Here is a 15417-nt window from a genome sequence, read left to right on the forward strand (position 1 = left end):
TAGGGTCCTCCTTTTTTCCCTTTTTAAAAATGGGTGCAATGTTTCCCTTATTCCAGTCACCAGGGACTTCACCTGACTGCTGCGGCTTTTCAAATACCATGGAGAGTGACTTGGCAACTACATCAGCCAATTCCCTCAGGACTCTGGGATGCATCTCATCAGGCCCCATAGACTTGTTCATGATCCTCAGGTGGTCACGAACATCATCTTCTCTTACAGTGGGAGGGACTTCGCTCCCCCAGTCCCCATCTTGCAGTCCATCTGCTCGAGAGGTGTGGGAAGAGAGGTTGCCAGTGAAGACTGAGGCAAAGAAGTTGCTCAGTACCTCAGCCTTCTCCTCGTCCGTTGTTACCAGTTTGCCAGTCTTGCTCATCAGGGCGGTACGCTTTCTTTGACCTTCCTTTTTTTTTTAGGCCGACATACTTGTAGAAGCCCTTCTTATTATTCTTTGCATCCCTTGCCAAGTTCAGCCCCATCCGCGTCTTGGCCTTCCTGACTCCATCCCTACACAACCAGGCAGCGTCCCTATACTCTTCCCAGGATACCTGTCCCTGCTTCCACTGCCTGCGCATGTCCTTCTTGCCCTTTAGTTTGACCAGCAGGTGTCGACTCAGCCATGCCAGCCTCTTGCCTTCCCTTCCTGATTTCTTACACCTAGGGATCAAGAGCTCTTGCGCTCTATGGAAAGCATCCTTAAAGATCTGCCATTTTAAGAGCAACTAGAAGAAAACTGTTCATTTTGCCAGCTGGCTGGGGGCAATTGGGACTTTGTCATTCAAGCAGGAAAAACAATGATTTGGCACTGTTTGGAAGACATGCAGAATATTTTGCTAAAATGAATCAGCAAATAATAATTTTTTATTTCAGTGGCAAGAATCCATTCTGTTTATTTCAAGGGCTATGCAAACTCATTACTCACTACTTTACATGTACATGGAAGTTATCACCTTCATCCCACAGAAACAAACATTTTTGTGAAAGAAGGCCTGAATTCTAACTCCATGCTAGAGAAGTCCTCTTCCCAGAGAAGTTGGACTTACCCTATTTCAGAGATTTAACATTAAAATAAGACTGATTAAGTCTCCACAGAGCATTTTATTTCATTTTTAAGCCTTCCAGCACCTTATTTTTTTGTTCCATTTCAAAGGAAAAAGAATGAAGCGATAGTGTAAATGTAAGCCTACCATTTACATCCTATTTCAAGAGGTATTTTGTCACTGCAACATAATTCAATGTAACAGGCTGCCAATCAACTGCAAAAAGCTTGCTTAAACCTCTTTCAGCTAAAATTGTCTTTAAAGTGAAGTTGCCCACTGAAGGGCAAGAGGAGAACAGTAGGCATATTTTAAAACATCTGTTCACATGTAAAAGCATGTTTTTTTAAACATTTCTTCAATGACAGGCAAAAGTTGAAGACTTCAACTATGCAACATCTATGTTTCTTTCTTCAAAAGAAAACATATACATTACCATGCCATGGTCAAAAGTGAAAACACCAACATCACGTCCATGGTGAATGTGATTCCGTCTGATAATGGGATTTCCATGGTTTTTAACCCAAATCCCTGCTAATGCATTATTGGAGATCTCATTGTCCTCATATATTCCCTGGGAAACAAAAATGTAAATTAAGACAGGAATCAAGAACAGTAAACAATTTTATCAAAGTAAAGAAATTGATATAAAAAAATACCTGTGCATGGTCTGTAATATAAAGTCCAACATTTTCACAGTCGCTGATGTTACAGTGTTTAATAGTAGGACAAGCTCCCTGGCCACTAACACATACTGCAGAGCCAACTGGAAGAAAACAGTACAGTTACCATAGCTTCAAAGCATAGTGTATTTATAAATAGTCTGGCAGTGCTTTTGCAAGAAAAGTTAGTGTGAACTGATATTTAAAAAAGATTCGGTGTGCATAGTGGCAAAGCATTGCAAGCCACAGGCAGAAAAACACTAACATCATCATCATCTTGCAGATGCAAAAAACCAAGGTAGAAGTTGCTTTAAAATCACTTTGCCAAGGTTACACAGCTGCATATGATTGCCAGAATAGACAATAGTTTATGTAATAATTTATGCTTATGAAAGTTCTCACTCATTTATTTCTCTACATTAGGCCCACTGTATACTGACTGTTCACAACAGACAAAGGACAACAGAAATATAATAAAATTCTATGCTAATTACTGCCTTATTTTACTTCCCTTTAAACTTTCACAACCCAGTACTTCAAAGAGCCCAAACAAATAATAATTTTGTAGCATACAAAGACACAGTGTCTAAGTAAAGATGAGCAGGAGACAAACAGCACGATCTTGAGTACAGAACTACATGTCAGAAGCCAACAGGTCTCTACCCAGCTGAATTACAAAGCTCCTTGCTGCAGCTCCTTGGATGATTTCAGCTACCACACCATTACCCAGAAAACAAACTCTCTTCAGGCAACTAGGACTCAAACCGCTCAGGACGTCATCAGATCAGCTCAATTCCCTGAACTCCATGAAGTATGAAAACATGAAATTCTGCAGCCACTGAAAATCAACAGCAGATTCACAGTGATTTCAGAAAGGTAAGACCTCATCTCAGGGTATCTGGCCTATGTAACACACACCATCCCTGCAATTAAACATCGCTAAATAAACAAGCCAGTACATGCTCCATTAGTAAGTTTTCATATTACCTTCTAGCATAGTGCCACAAAGACTATACTTTAATAATTCATAGACTCATTTACAGAGCTTTTTTTTTTTTAAATCCTAAAGAAATTATTTTGATTGTCTAGTCTGACCTTATGAATAATACAGGCTATAATAATTCCCTGAATTAATTCCTGCTTCAATTCTAGTAGCAGGAACTTCAGCACATATCTTTTAGAAACATATTTAACTTTGATTTGAATATTTTCAACAACTGAGAAACCACCATAAAGCTTGCTAGCTGGTTACAGAGTTGCTACCCTGTTAATTTACACTTTAATTGCTCATCTGAATTCCTCCAGCTTTAGCACCCAGTTACTTGTTCTCTTTATACCAGTGTATGCCATACCCAATGTATGCACGTATTTAGTGCAAGCAATTTACTCCTTCAGCCTTCTCCTTGGTAAAGTAACAAGTTGCAGTCAGTATGTTTTTCATTACAACTGAATTTTTCTGCTTTATCTTTTAGTTTAGGACTTTTCATCGAACCGTTTTTAAATTTTCAACATGTTGCTATGAACACCAGGAAAGAGCACTTTATTCTGAAGCAGGACTAAGCAGAGGCGTAATACAGTCTCTCTACTTCTGCTCAATATTCCCACAGGTATAACTAAGGATCACATCAGTTCTTTTGGCCACTTGACTACACAAGGGCTCATATTTAGCTGTTTACCCACAACAACTCTTTAAGCTTTTCCCAGGAAACCAGCTTCCCAGAAGAGAGGTTTATCACTTAAAACTAGCAACAAAAGCGAGTTGTGTGTGTAACATCACACTTGCCCACACTAATGTGAATATTGTTTGAGAGCCCACCTTCCAAAAAGGGCATAGCAACCCATCCTCCTGGTTATTTATAATACCCTAAGTCTTTATCGTCTGCAAGTCTCATCAATATGCATTTTATGTCTTCTCTGCAAGTCATTGATAAAAGTGCCTTAAAATCAAGAAGTCATCTTTGAAATAGCCACAAAAAAGCCATTTATAATTACCCTGAAAGTTATTTTTCATCTATTTTATGTGAGCTCTGGTAATTCTGTAAAATTCTAATGTTTTAAGGCACTATATGTTGAAGTCAAATGTTTTTCAAGGATCTATGTAATTATACTGGGACTGCTACCTTCAAAGAAAGTCATCAAAAATGCTAAGAGTGTGATGCAACCATTATAACTTTCTGTAAATACACATTAATTTGCTTCAATCATAAATTTTAAATTCTTGATTGACCAAACCCCCGCATTTACTATCTCATTATTCTACCCAGGATCAATAGGCAGTGCTACTTGCCATACTTCATCCTGTTTAGCCTCCCCCATGCTGCACCCCCCTGGGAAATACACCATCTCACCCAGGTTTCAAGTTACTGTTTATACATAATAGGAGCCCAGATGATTTCTTGGCCAGTTCTTTTTAAACTCCTGCATGATTTTAGAATGTCTATTTTTACAGCTGTTTAACCTCATCCACAGTTACTGTCAAGAGTGGAACGTATTTCATTATCCCTCTAGGGTATGAGCACATTTATCATTCTTGCCTATTCTCATTAAATATGGAACAAAAATTATACAACATTTTGCCATTCAAATTCTTCCATTCTATGATGGATCAGCATCACTGCTAAAACTCCCTTTGTTCCCCAAGTTAAGACACAAGCACTGTCTCTTCTAGACAGATGTTACATCTTGTCTTGTTTATCAAGTACTTTTGGGGGGGTAAGGGGGTATTTTGTTGGGGTGTTTGTTTTAGGGGGTTCCCACAGTTTCCTGCAATTCCTAGTTTTCTGTTTATATTAATTGCTAAAATAGAAAGGGGGTATTTTGTTGTGGTGTTTGTTTTAGGGGGTTCCCACAGTTTCCTGCAATTCCTAGTTTTCTGTTTATATTAATTGCTAATAACGTCTCATTTCTTGTATTTCATAATTGCTTTCAATCCCCTTTCCTCTGCCTCTTTTGGTGATACTGGAGGATTTTTGGGAACCCAGTGTGATGTTCTAAAAGCATACCTTCTATCACATTTTGCTTATTTAAATGAAAGCAATCTTTATTCTGACTCACTTCACTGGACTTCATTATTGATTGTGTGAAATTGGTCCTTTTAGAATACCAAGCACATGTATTACTGGTTTAGGCTTTATTTTGTTTACTCAGAATATGATGATTGCACACACTTAAGCAATACTTAGAAAGAGGCACAATGCCATCCACTACTTCTTTTATCTATCAAGGTGACGACTACTACAGATTTCCTCTACAATGGATGCTATAGAACCTCTAGACTCCGGATCTTGCCATTTAAACTTTATTTAAAAGTATTTCAAAGATGCTTTGGACTGGTAGCAAGAGACCTCCAGCTTAAATCACTCACACTTACATAGCTCCCACCTTTACATATTACATACATTAAGAACTTTACATATGACATAATGTAGAAATACGCTTTAATGCAATTAGGACATCGACAGAAAGGGTATCAAGCATGTGCTAGGAAAGAGATCTTGAATGCTTATGGATCAATATTTCAGAGACATCATTGACTTGGAAACAGTAAATGCCTTTTCTGGCAGACTGCCATTCTTCCTCCCTTTTTACACACACTTAGTACTTCCTGAGTAGGTTATAGCAAGGCTTGGTAGGATTAAAAAAAATCAATAAAAATTAATAATCAATAAGTGGTGATAGTACAGCCTACACACAGCCTCCAAAATTGACCAGAAATTTTAACTTTGGGGAAGAGAAGCAACAATTCAATGCAGCAAACATTCAGAAATCCAGAGTATTGAAGAGGGCAAAGGTCCAAAACTCTCAGAAATAGTCTTCCATAATGAAAAGTGGTCATGAAAAAAATCAAAGCTTAATTTTAATAAACAATTTTCACAAAAACATCAAGACCTACTAGCTTATCTATAAGCACGTTTCAATATGAAGCCATGCAGCTCTTCAAACTACTTTTGTAACCAAGCTGAACGTGGTCCAAGAAACGAATCTAATTCCTCTCATTTATTATCAGGGTCCCAAATATTGGTATATAGGAACTTCCAGAACAAGTTTTCTTTGTATACTTCAATTTCCCAGTATTTAGCATTAAACAAAGAAATCACGATACTGAGAGCAGCTAGCTGTCCTTTGTTCCTCTTTTTTCATTTTTAACACTTCCGCATATTAGCGGATGTGTCTCCAATAAAACAGATGGTGATGCAAAGCATAGAGCTGCCTTGGCCAAAAGTGAAGTAGTGTTTTATAGCCTGAAACCTCCAAGAAAGAGCGTATCTTCCTCTACAAGGCACAGACAAGGAATCCTTCCACTGTTGTTATTACAGTTCTCTGCAGAATTCCCTCCCCTCCATAGTTCACACCAGAAAAGTGTAGTTTTTAATATCTAGTTAAATATTTTCTTGTTTCCTTGCCTTTATGTTGAGCTGAGCAGCCTTTATGTGCAGCCTACTGTGTAGATCCACTCCATTTCACTAGCTGAACTTAGGTATATAAAGTTCATATTGCCATTTCCATGCAAAGACTCAGTATCTTAATTCTCCTGTACCTCTTCTTTCTGACACACCAACTCCATTTCATCTGGTTGTGTTCAAACACATTAAACTTGCCATGTCTTGTGTCTAGTAACTGCGAACTGCAATGTCTTCCTGCCAACAACTGAACTGCCATCCAGCCTCTCACTTCCACTGCCTCTGACCCTTTCTTTCCTGAATCTAGGCTACCAATGTTTCCCAAATCAGGCAGTATAAATTCCTCATTATCTCTGATGGTGAAATGAGTCTAACTTTCCACACTATGCATTTCTTCTGCCTGTATAGCTAGGAACTCATATTTTGAGTATGTCAAATCATTCCACTCTTGACAGGAAAGTGAACTTAGCTTAGCAGTTACAGCTCATGACTGTTTTAATGCCATCAATCCCAACACTGCATATTGCAGTGAACCTAATGTAAGAGTCCCCCTTTCAAATGCCCACTCTTGCCAGCTACAACTATATATACCAAAATCAGGTAAGTTTATATAAAGTGTCACTTTTCAGGTGACTGCACAGAGAGTCCAAACTGATTCAAATAGAAGACCAAGTACACATTATCACAAATGTCTTGGACACGAAGAAGTCACTGTAATAATGGCATTTCAAGGCAAATAAGGCTTGCAGAACTGTATTAAACACCTGCATCAAAAAATGAAATATGCCAACAGTGATCATAATCAATTTGTGTTCTGCTTCCAGGTGCCTTGGTTAGTTTAGTAACTTTAAACAGTGTTAATTTCAAACAATAAAAAGCCCACTAACCCGTACAAGTACTTCGAATAATACAGTGATCTATAATTGGACTGCAGTTCACGGTAATCTCTAAGCAGTGGTGTGCATTGTGGTGCTGAGCAGATTTGTCATCAGGGTTGAACTGAAAAAGGAAGACAACACAGAAATGCAGTATTTAATTGCTCAGGCATTAAAATGAAATTATTAAAAGCTCCACTGAAGTTTGAGATTCTTACCCTGATTGTCATATATCCAACATAGGCATCTTCAGAACCCTCCATAAAAACGAAGGTGGAATCTCTAGTGTTTTCTATTATAACTTTATCTGCTACTTTTCCAGGTGCTGTAAAGAAGACATTCATTAAGTCTTAGTTTATGCCACTGAAAAAAAATCCTCAAAAGACTTCGAGAATTCTGTTCAAAGCAAAGGAAAACAAACACTATTCTTGGCACATAATAGCCTTCATGTCCGAAGAATCTTAAAACAGAAAGTTTCAAAGACAATAAAGAAACTAGTCTTTAACGAAGACAATCTTGTACCAATTTAATATCTAGTACCATGAGAAAAATCTTCTCTTGTACAGAACTAGTTTTTGACTACTACTTACTATGAACTGAATTAACAGTTTAAACATGGATACCAGTCTAGAGGCACTGTAATGCTGCTACTAAGTACAATTTATTTTGGTATTCTAAACCCTTTTATTAAAGCTAAATACATACATTCCATCACTAATTTGAACCAATTTAAACAACTACTTAGTAATCTGCTCATGACCTCCCCACACTTCTCAAATGTAAGATTCAGAGTTTTGAATTGGTATCCTCATTATTCTTTGGGGAAAAAAAAAAAAAAATCTTATCAGGTTAGATTGAACTACACTTCTGAAAGTATGTATAGAAGGTTTCAAAATGGTTCATTTGCAAGTTCCCATAACCTGCAATTTGATTTCCTGTTAACAGCAAGGCTCTGCTCTATTCTTTATCCTTAATCCAAGGGAAGGAAATGTTTACATTGGTATGGCAACAGCCAGCAGAGGGAGCACAAGTTAACAACAGTCTTACATTGGTATGAAGTTAATGATACTCATTCGCAAGCAAGATAGTCTGATTCAAAACTGCACATTAAATATGCAAGCCAGAAGAAGCCTTCCTCAATACAAGAAATGTAAATATGGAAGTTTCACATATTATAGCAGATAAGTTATCTGGTAGCAATTTCAAACCATTCCAACTCAAGACACACAAATGTGACCAGATATTTACCCTAAATTCTGTATTTTATTGAAGAGCCTACGCACAGAATTCTCATGAGCAGATCTTTTTCTGTTGTCTGTTGACACTAGTACAGACAAGTGGTATGTCCTGTTCTTTATCACTCAGGCAGAAAGGTGCTAGTCAGAATGAAGCAACATTTACATCATTATCCAGCTTGTTCTCACTATCTAAAAGCCAGATCTCTGCTTTCATTACTGCAGAGCTGCAAATATTTTAAGGTAGTCTAGCTCTTCTTCATACCACTGTTCACTTAGTACTAGATAACAACTAAAAGAGGCTTTGATGAGGACTTGTGTCATCACACAAAATATTTTTCTGTGGCCTGGTAACATTTCTGTATATTCACCGTGGTGCAAATGTACTGGCATACACCCATCAGTATACTTCAGCATCTGAGAAAGAATGGCACCACAGTATTGCAGGTGAACCAAAACCAGAATATAAATGGAGTCCTTAACAGAAAATAAGAGAGCCATAAATTAATATCAGAATTGTGTTCTCTCTTGGGGGGGGGGGGGGGCAATGGGGAAAAAAAAAAAAGAAAAAAAAAATCGCACTTCACATTGGATGCTCTGAAACGCTATCAAACAAAGCAGACGGATTTGTGGAATTGTGCTTGGATGTGTTTGCCATGCACCTGGGATAATGTTCTCTTCTCTACAGACATCTCCTTCCTCTCAGCACATGAGTTACTTTACAGGTCGCTACGTTTGGGAGGTCCCAGAATGCCCATTATGGAACATGCCAATTAGTAAGACCACTTCATTTAGATAACCCCCAGGAAAAGGCTGAAGAGGGAAGGGGACTTGCTCAAGCATTGGTTTCATTCTAAATGCATCAAAGAAATTCTCTGCAACATCCTATTGAATCTTTGCAAAAGAATTATTCAGAGAAATAGCTATACTTCAGCCTTTGGCTTAGACCACTTTAGAAGAGAGAAACCAGTGTAAGAAAGAGAAAAGAAAGAAAAAGGCCACTAATTGCATAATCAAGCAAAACATAGCTCCCAAGAAGCCTATTTGCTGAAGTCTAAGGGAGTCATGTCCCATGGGATCAGAATTCATGCTCAGTTTAAGGACCAAGATGAGACCATTTAGAAATAATTTAACAGAAAGCCTATGATAAGGGACTGCCTAAAGAATTAAAAATTAACTGGATGTTGCCTCAGAATTCTTTTATTCCTCAAAAGGAATAAAACAATTTCACTTTTCAGTGCATTAATAGAAAAAAATAACTAGATTCTGCAGGAAGTAATTGTGACCCTGGTTCAATCGTATCAGGCAAAAACCGCAGAGGCCCTTTTAGATCTTGCAGTCTGTAAAATCTACAGCAGAGAACACAGCTCTAAACAAGTCTAAAATATAATTTTCAATTCAAAGATGCAGAACGGTTATTTAAAGAAGAGTTCAGGCATGTGAAAGTTCTCTTGCACTCAAAAGTAAAAAAAAAAAAATACCTTAATTATGACGTCTTTACCATTTTAGATTTTTCTACCCTTAAAATTACAATAATTATTCTTATTGTTTTTACTAATTTTTTTCTCAATTGGAAAATCCTTTGATAATCCCTTTTTCACTTACTTGCCCATTATTTAAGTCAAATGGAAAATAAAGGGAAACAATGAAAGCTGTATCTCCTAAAATACAGAACATAACACATATTCAGTGAAGATTCTCGGATCGGGACACATGTCTTTACAACTGCTGAAACTCAGCTATTAAGATGAGAGACTTCATGTCTTGAGTTAGATGAGCACTCCATGGAAGGCTTGTATTCCTGCAGTAATCTAACACCCCCTCCCCAACCTGGAAAATAGAATCCTTTTAAGAAATTCATAGGCATTTCTGTCCATTGAACCAGATGCATCAATTTCCTTACAGAACCTCTACTCTTGCTTCTTACTTGACAGTTCACATAAGCCACAGTACCAATAATACCTCCAAAGGCTTCCTTCTAAACCTGACTCCTTCCCCTAGATTTAAGTGAAGAAATAAATAACCCCAAAATTAAACAGGACAACAAACCCAGAATACCAGGCATTATTCTGTAAGAATATTTTGCTTGTATGAGAAAGCAGAAGCTTCTTGAAAGCTCGAGGTATGTAAAGCTGCCTTTCTAATAATGTCATGCTTCTGAAGAAGTCAGCGGAAGAAACTATTAAAGAAATTTGAGTAGAACTGCGGAGAGATTTGGTACTGCCTTAATCCTACCATTCTGAAAAGCATGCCAGACTGAACAGAAAAGAGGTCGTTCTCCAAGGCTTAGTGGTTCACTTTAATTTGTTTTCTTTTCCAGACAAATGAAAATTGACTCCCTCTACAATGTCACTGACCATTCAGTGGAGAAAGTCTGAGGAAGTGAAGAGTCAGCAGTGCCAGAAACTGAAATATAAATACATCTAGCATTTCTGGATTCCTCTTGGAGGTTTTGTTCCCCAAGACAGCTATTCTGTTACAAAAATACACAATGCAGATCCCTTGCTTTTAACGAACTGTAATTAAGATAACTGTTTTTTCTGAATAACTTGGGTTAATTTCAGTGGAAGGGAAAGCAGAGGGCCTTTCAAAACTGAAAAAGAGCCAGAGAACATGCAGAAGTTTAATCAGGTATCAAAGATGTCATTTCAAGTTTCATGAAGTAATGGAGAAATTTTATATCTTAGGACAGTGCTGATCCAGTTTCTTCTGGATTTTAAACACTTCATGAATGTGACTCGCCGTATTTGTACTGGCATCTATTACTGTCATCCCCTATCTGAAACAGAAGCCGGTGGTATTTTGTTATTTGTCTAAGGCCACGTCTGCATTAGCAAGCACTGCAGCATAACAGGAGTGGTACTACAGAGTGAAATAGTGCTGAGGATCAGACGTCCACATCACATGTGTTGCAGGACAGGGAGGGTAGAAGAGACTGTGACTTTGGACTAGTCCTAGTCTGGTCCCTCTGACTGAACATACACCAACTACTAGAGTGCAGTAAGAGTATTCCAGGAACATGTCTCTTAGATTAGTCTCATGCAAAAGGAATCCAGTTTGTGCTCCAAAACCTCTCCACAACACAAACCAAAGCACTGTAAATGGGGATGTTCAGGATGTTAGCTTCAGAAGTGGTCATGAACTGACAAACTAACATACTAACGCAGCTGCATCTTGCAGATCTGCAAGGACAAGTTTTAAGACTAACACTGGAACAATCTGACTGCATTGCTCAAAACCATTCTCACTGCCAAGGCTGCAAAACCCAGGCAAGAAGTGCCAGAATAGGCTCACTCAAGAACAAAACAGTTGGTATGCAGAACAGATAGATACCTGAAAAGAGGGACTTAAAAAAACCCCAACAAACAAAACCAACAACAACAGAAAACACCACCGCCACCACAACAAAAAAAGGTCCACCACCCAAAAAACCCAACCAAACAAATAAAACCAACCCAGACAGATAGTATCTCAGAAAAAGCAGGCAGCAGGTGATTCACTTCTGGATCACCACAGGAGCAAGAGGTCCGAGACCTCTTAACCAAGATCTCTACCAGACATTAAGACAGCCTAAATTCTTGCCACGACAGAAAACACCGCCACCACAACAAAAAAAGGTCCACCACCCAAAAAACCCAACCAAACAAATAAAACCAACCCAGACAGATAGTATCTCAGAAAAAGCAGGCAGCAGGTGATTCACTTCTGGATCACCACAGGAGCAAGAGGTCCGAGACCTCTTAACCAAGATCTCTACCAGACATTAAGACAGCCTAAATTCTTACCACGCTATTGTGCTGCTGGGGATTAGCATGCTCACAGTAGGGACAGGAAAAGCAAACAGCTCCACAAGCACCACAATTTGCAGCCAAGTGTATTATCTTATATTAACTTCCTAAACCTTTCCTATTCTGAAAGTCTTATTTCCTTCTCCATAAAGGTTCTCCTTTAGAGGAACAGTTGGGATACGAACAGAGAAAGAACCTCCAGTCTCAGAATCTTTCTGCTGGATGCTCTCATTTCCTTCCTCGAGATGGAATTACGATGCTGAAGAAAATGGGACAGATACTAATTTGGGCTTGCTCCCACTGCTGGATTCTACTCTGGAGATAGGTTATATATAAACAAATTTCATAAGAACCACCTGAAAATTTCAACTGCAGTCATGTAACTGAGTATACTTTCTGACAAATTCAATTTTTTTTCTCCTAATGAAATAAAAAGATAAATAAGTTATTCCAAGAACTAACAAGCAGACAATGGTACTTCAGTCTGAAGCATCAGCTACTTTTTAGCTAGTGACACTTGTACAGAAAATACTTATTTACTAGGCTGATGAAGAAAGACGGGCATTTATACTGGATATTTAATATACCAGAATATCTTTGTAATTAAGGTGGTAATTAACACAAGTCATACTTTGAGACAAAGATGCTCTCAGTTTAAATACCTGCACCGATCATGGTGATTGGAGATTCTATATATATCCATTCATCAGTATATATACCAGAGTGAACAAAGATAAGTCCATCAAAATGAGCTTCTTGAACTCCACCAAGAGCATCCTCAATGGTGTCATAATACTAGAAGAAAAGGGACAAGTTTAGAGAGAAATATCCATGCAAAGATGTATAAATATTCTTAAGAACTACTTTAGAAACATACCAACATATTTTCTCTTCCTTTGTATCTTGCAGGATTACTGTAGAAGTGTTCAGCAAAACCTGGCTTTACATGTGCTCCTTTGTACTGAAACAAGGAAAATAGTTTATAAGCTTGCAGATAGGTGGATCTGAACGCACAGACAAGAGATCTACTAATCCCCTACTTAACAAGCCATTTGCTGATATCAGTTTGTTCCAGGAACTAAGGATCATATTCTGACCTCCCATATTAGGCACCTAGTTTGAAATGGCAACACCAAAAAAAGTCCGAGTCCAAGAGAGTGATCAACTAAACCACGAGGCTAACTTACTTACACAGCCAGAAGCCTCTGAAGTGACTGAAAAGCTTCATATACCTTATCCACTCCATAACAGATGTTCTTATTTCCATCTTTTGATTTTCTAGCAGCTTGCCACAAAACAAACTGCATTTATATGGTGAGGAAAAGAGAATCCTATACCTTCACTTTTGATTGAGTACTGAACAAAGAAGCCAACTCAAGTATTTGTCCTCAACAAGCTTCAGAATTTCATTAACCAATTACACACAGCATTGTATAATACACTCACCTTGGTATTTATTTCCCTTACTCATGTTTTTCAAATATCATGCCCAGCCATTCTTACAATACCTTTGACACTTTGGATTAGAGGTTCAATCACGTCTTAAACGTAACTTGTTTAGCTCCAGTCACATCAGCTGTAAATCACTATTTAAGCCCAAGTGATATTATCAATATACTGTTCGGTTCACTAGAGGAAGATGCACACGAATCTGATAACCAGCATGCACAGTGGTTTAATAATGTATGGCAACAACAATATATTTGAAGTTTATTTGCGAGCCACAGACCATGACAATCTCTTCCACAGAATTTCAGTGATGCGAAACATGAGGAAAACCCAAGATAGAAGAGCTGAATGCTCAAGCACTCCACTTCACCATGACGTGTCTCCCTGAAGTGTGCCTCAAAACAGGAAATAACTTCAGATATCCCCCTACTGCATAACACAATACAAGGATCTCTCCCCACCTCCTCAGTCCCATCATCTTACTTAAAGTCTAAAACCAAAATAATTACTATTAACAGCCACATTTCAGAAGCTGGGGTTTTTACTTTCATAAATCATCTTTAAATTGGAATATAAATGAATACTACTGTTACCAGTTGCTGAAAGCTTTCTTTCCAGGGATTTGGATGTTCATATTCTTCTGGATTAATCTGATAAAATTTACCAGGTTCAGGATGCATCATTGGACGAGTGTACTCAAATACTTCCATATACAATCTTTTCCTGAGCAGAAGTGTCAAGCAGAAAAGAAAATTAATGCGCTTCTGATTACTCTTCCATTTTAATATAACACACCAAATGTTAAAAACTGTTTTTTTTTCCAACAGCATTTGCCAGTCTGTGACAGTGAATTTGACCAAGATCAGTACCAAAAAAATAATTCAATCCCCAGCCACATTTCAGAAGCTGGGGTTTTTACTTTCATAAATCATCTTTAAATTGGAATATAAATGAATACTACTGTTACCAGTTGCTGAAAGCTTTCTTTCCAGGGATTTGGATGTTCATATTCTTCTGGATTAATCTGATAAAATTTACCAGGTTCAGGATGCATCATTGGACGAGTGTACTCAAATACTTCCATATACAATCTTTTCCTGAGCAGAAGTGTCAATTTACTTTCATAAATCATCTTTAAATTGGAATATAAATGAATACTACTGTTACCAGTTGCTGAAAGCTTTCTTTCCAGGGATTTGGATGTTCATATTCTTCTGGATTAATCTGATAAAATTTACCAGGTTCAGGATGCATCATTGGACGAGTGTACTCAAATACTTCCATATACAATCTTTTCCTGAGCAGAAGTGTCAAGCAGAAAAGAAAATTAATGCGCTTCTGATTACTCTTCCATTTTAATATAACACACCAAATGTTAAAAACTGTTTTTTTTTCCAACAGCATTTGCCAGTCTGTGACAGTGAATTTGACCAAGATCAGTACCAACCACTTTAAAACACTTCCAAAACAATTCTTCTGTTGGACTGACTTCTGTGTTTTTTTAAGAAAAATTTTGACATGTGTTTCACGATCCAAGTGAAAGAGTTCTCAACGTGTAATTTCCATGAAGAAATATAAACAGTTACACTGTTTGTAGAATCAGAGTCTAATTATATATTAACTACAGCATTGCTTTAACACTTACAAAAGCTAGTAGCATAAGAATAACAAAACTTAAGACAAAGTGTGCCACCACCTCTTCCTCTCCTTGCCAAAAAAAGGCTGAAAAAAAAAAAATGCATTCACAGAGAACAAATGATGCACTGTATTTCAAGAAGAGTTCATCAGTGGACAGATTACAGTGGCTTAAAAAGAAAATAGCACACGAAGCACACAACAATTGGATTCTTTTGATCAGTGCCAGAATACAAATAATTGCAGTGTCTGAGCCTGCTGATATTAAGCCCAGACTTACAGGATGCCACTGAATCACAGAAGTTGTAAATCGTCTGACAAGACATCCCCAAAATAATC

General features: G+C 37.7%; 1 protein-coding gene across 2 annotated transcripts in view; it reads right to left on the reverse strand.

Moving 5' to 3' along the window:
• Nucleotides 1-15417, reverse strand: part of FBXO11 (F-box protein 11) — a 40521-nt gene that overhangs the window by 16947 nt on the left and 8157 nt on the right. For both annotated transcript variants that reach the window (XM_009272689.2, XM_009272688.1), the window contains exons 4-10: nt 14611-14740; nt 12872-12955; nt 12657-12789; nt 7190-7296; nt 6984-7095; nt 1694-1800; nt 1471-1608 (exon numbers count right to left, since the gene is read on the reverse strand). In XM_009272689.2, the coding sequence (XP_009270964.1) occupies nt 1471-1608; nt 1694-1800; nt 6984-7095; nt 7190-7296; nt 12657-12789; nt 12872-12955; nt 14611-14740 (811 nt within the window). The remainder of the gene's footprint in view (nt 1-1470; nt 1609-1693; nt 1801-6983; nt 7096-7189; nt 7297-12656; nt 12790-12871; nt 12956-14610; nt 14741-15417) is intronic.

Source organism: Aptenodytes forsteri, unplaced genomic scaffold (genome assembly GCF_000699145.1).
Source record: "Aptenodytes forsteri isolate BGI_AS27 unplaced genomic scaffold, ASM69914v1 Scaffold190, whole genome shotgun sequence".
In the NCBI taxonomy this organism is placed as follows: domain Eukaryota; kingdom Metazoa; phylum Chordata; class Aves; order Sphenisciformes; family Spheniscidae; genus Aptenodytes; species Aptenodytes forsteri.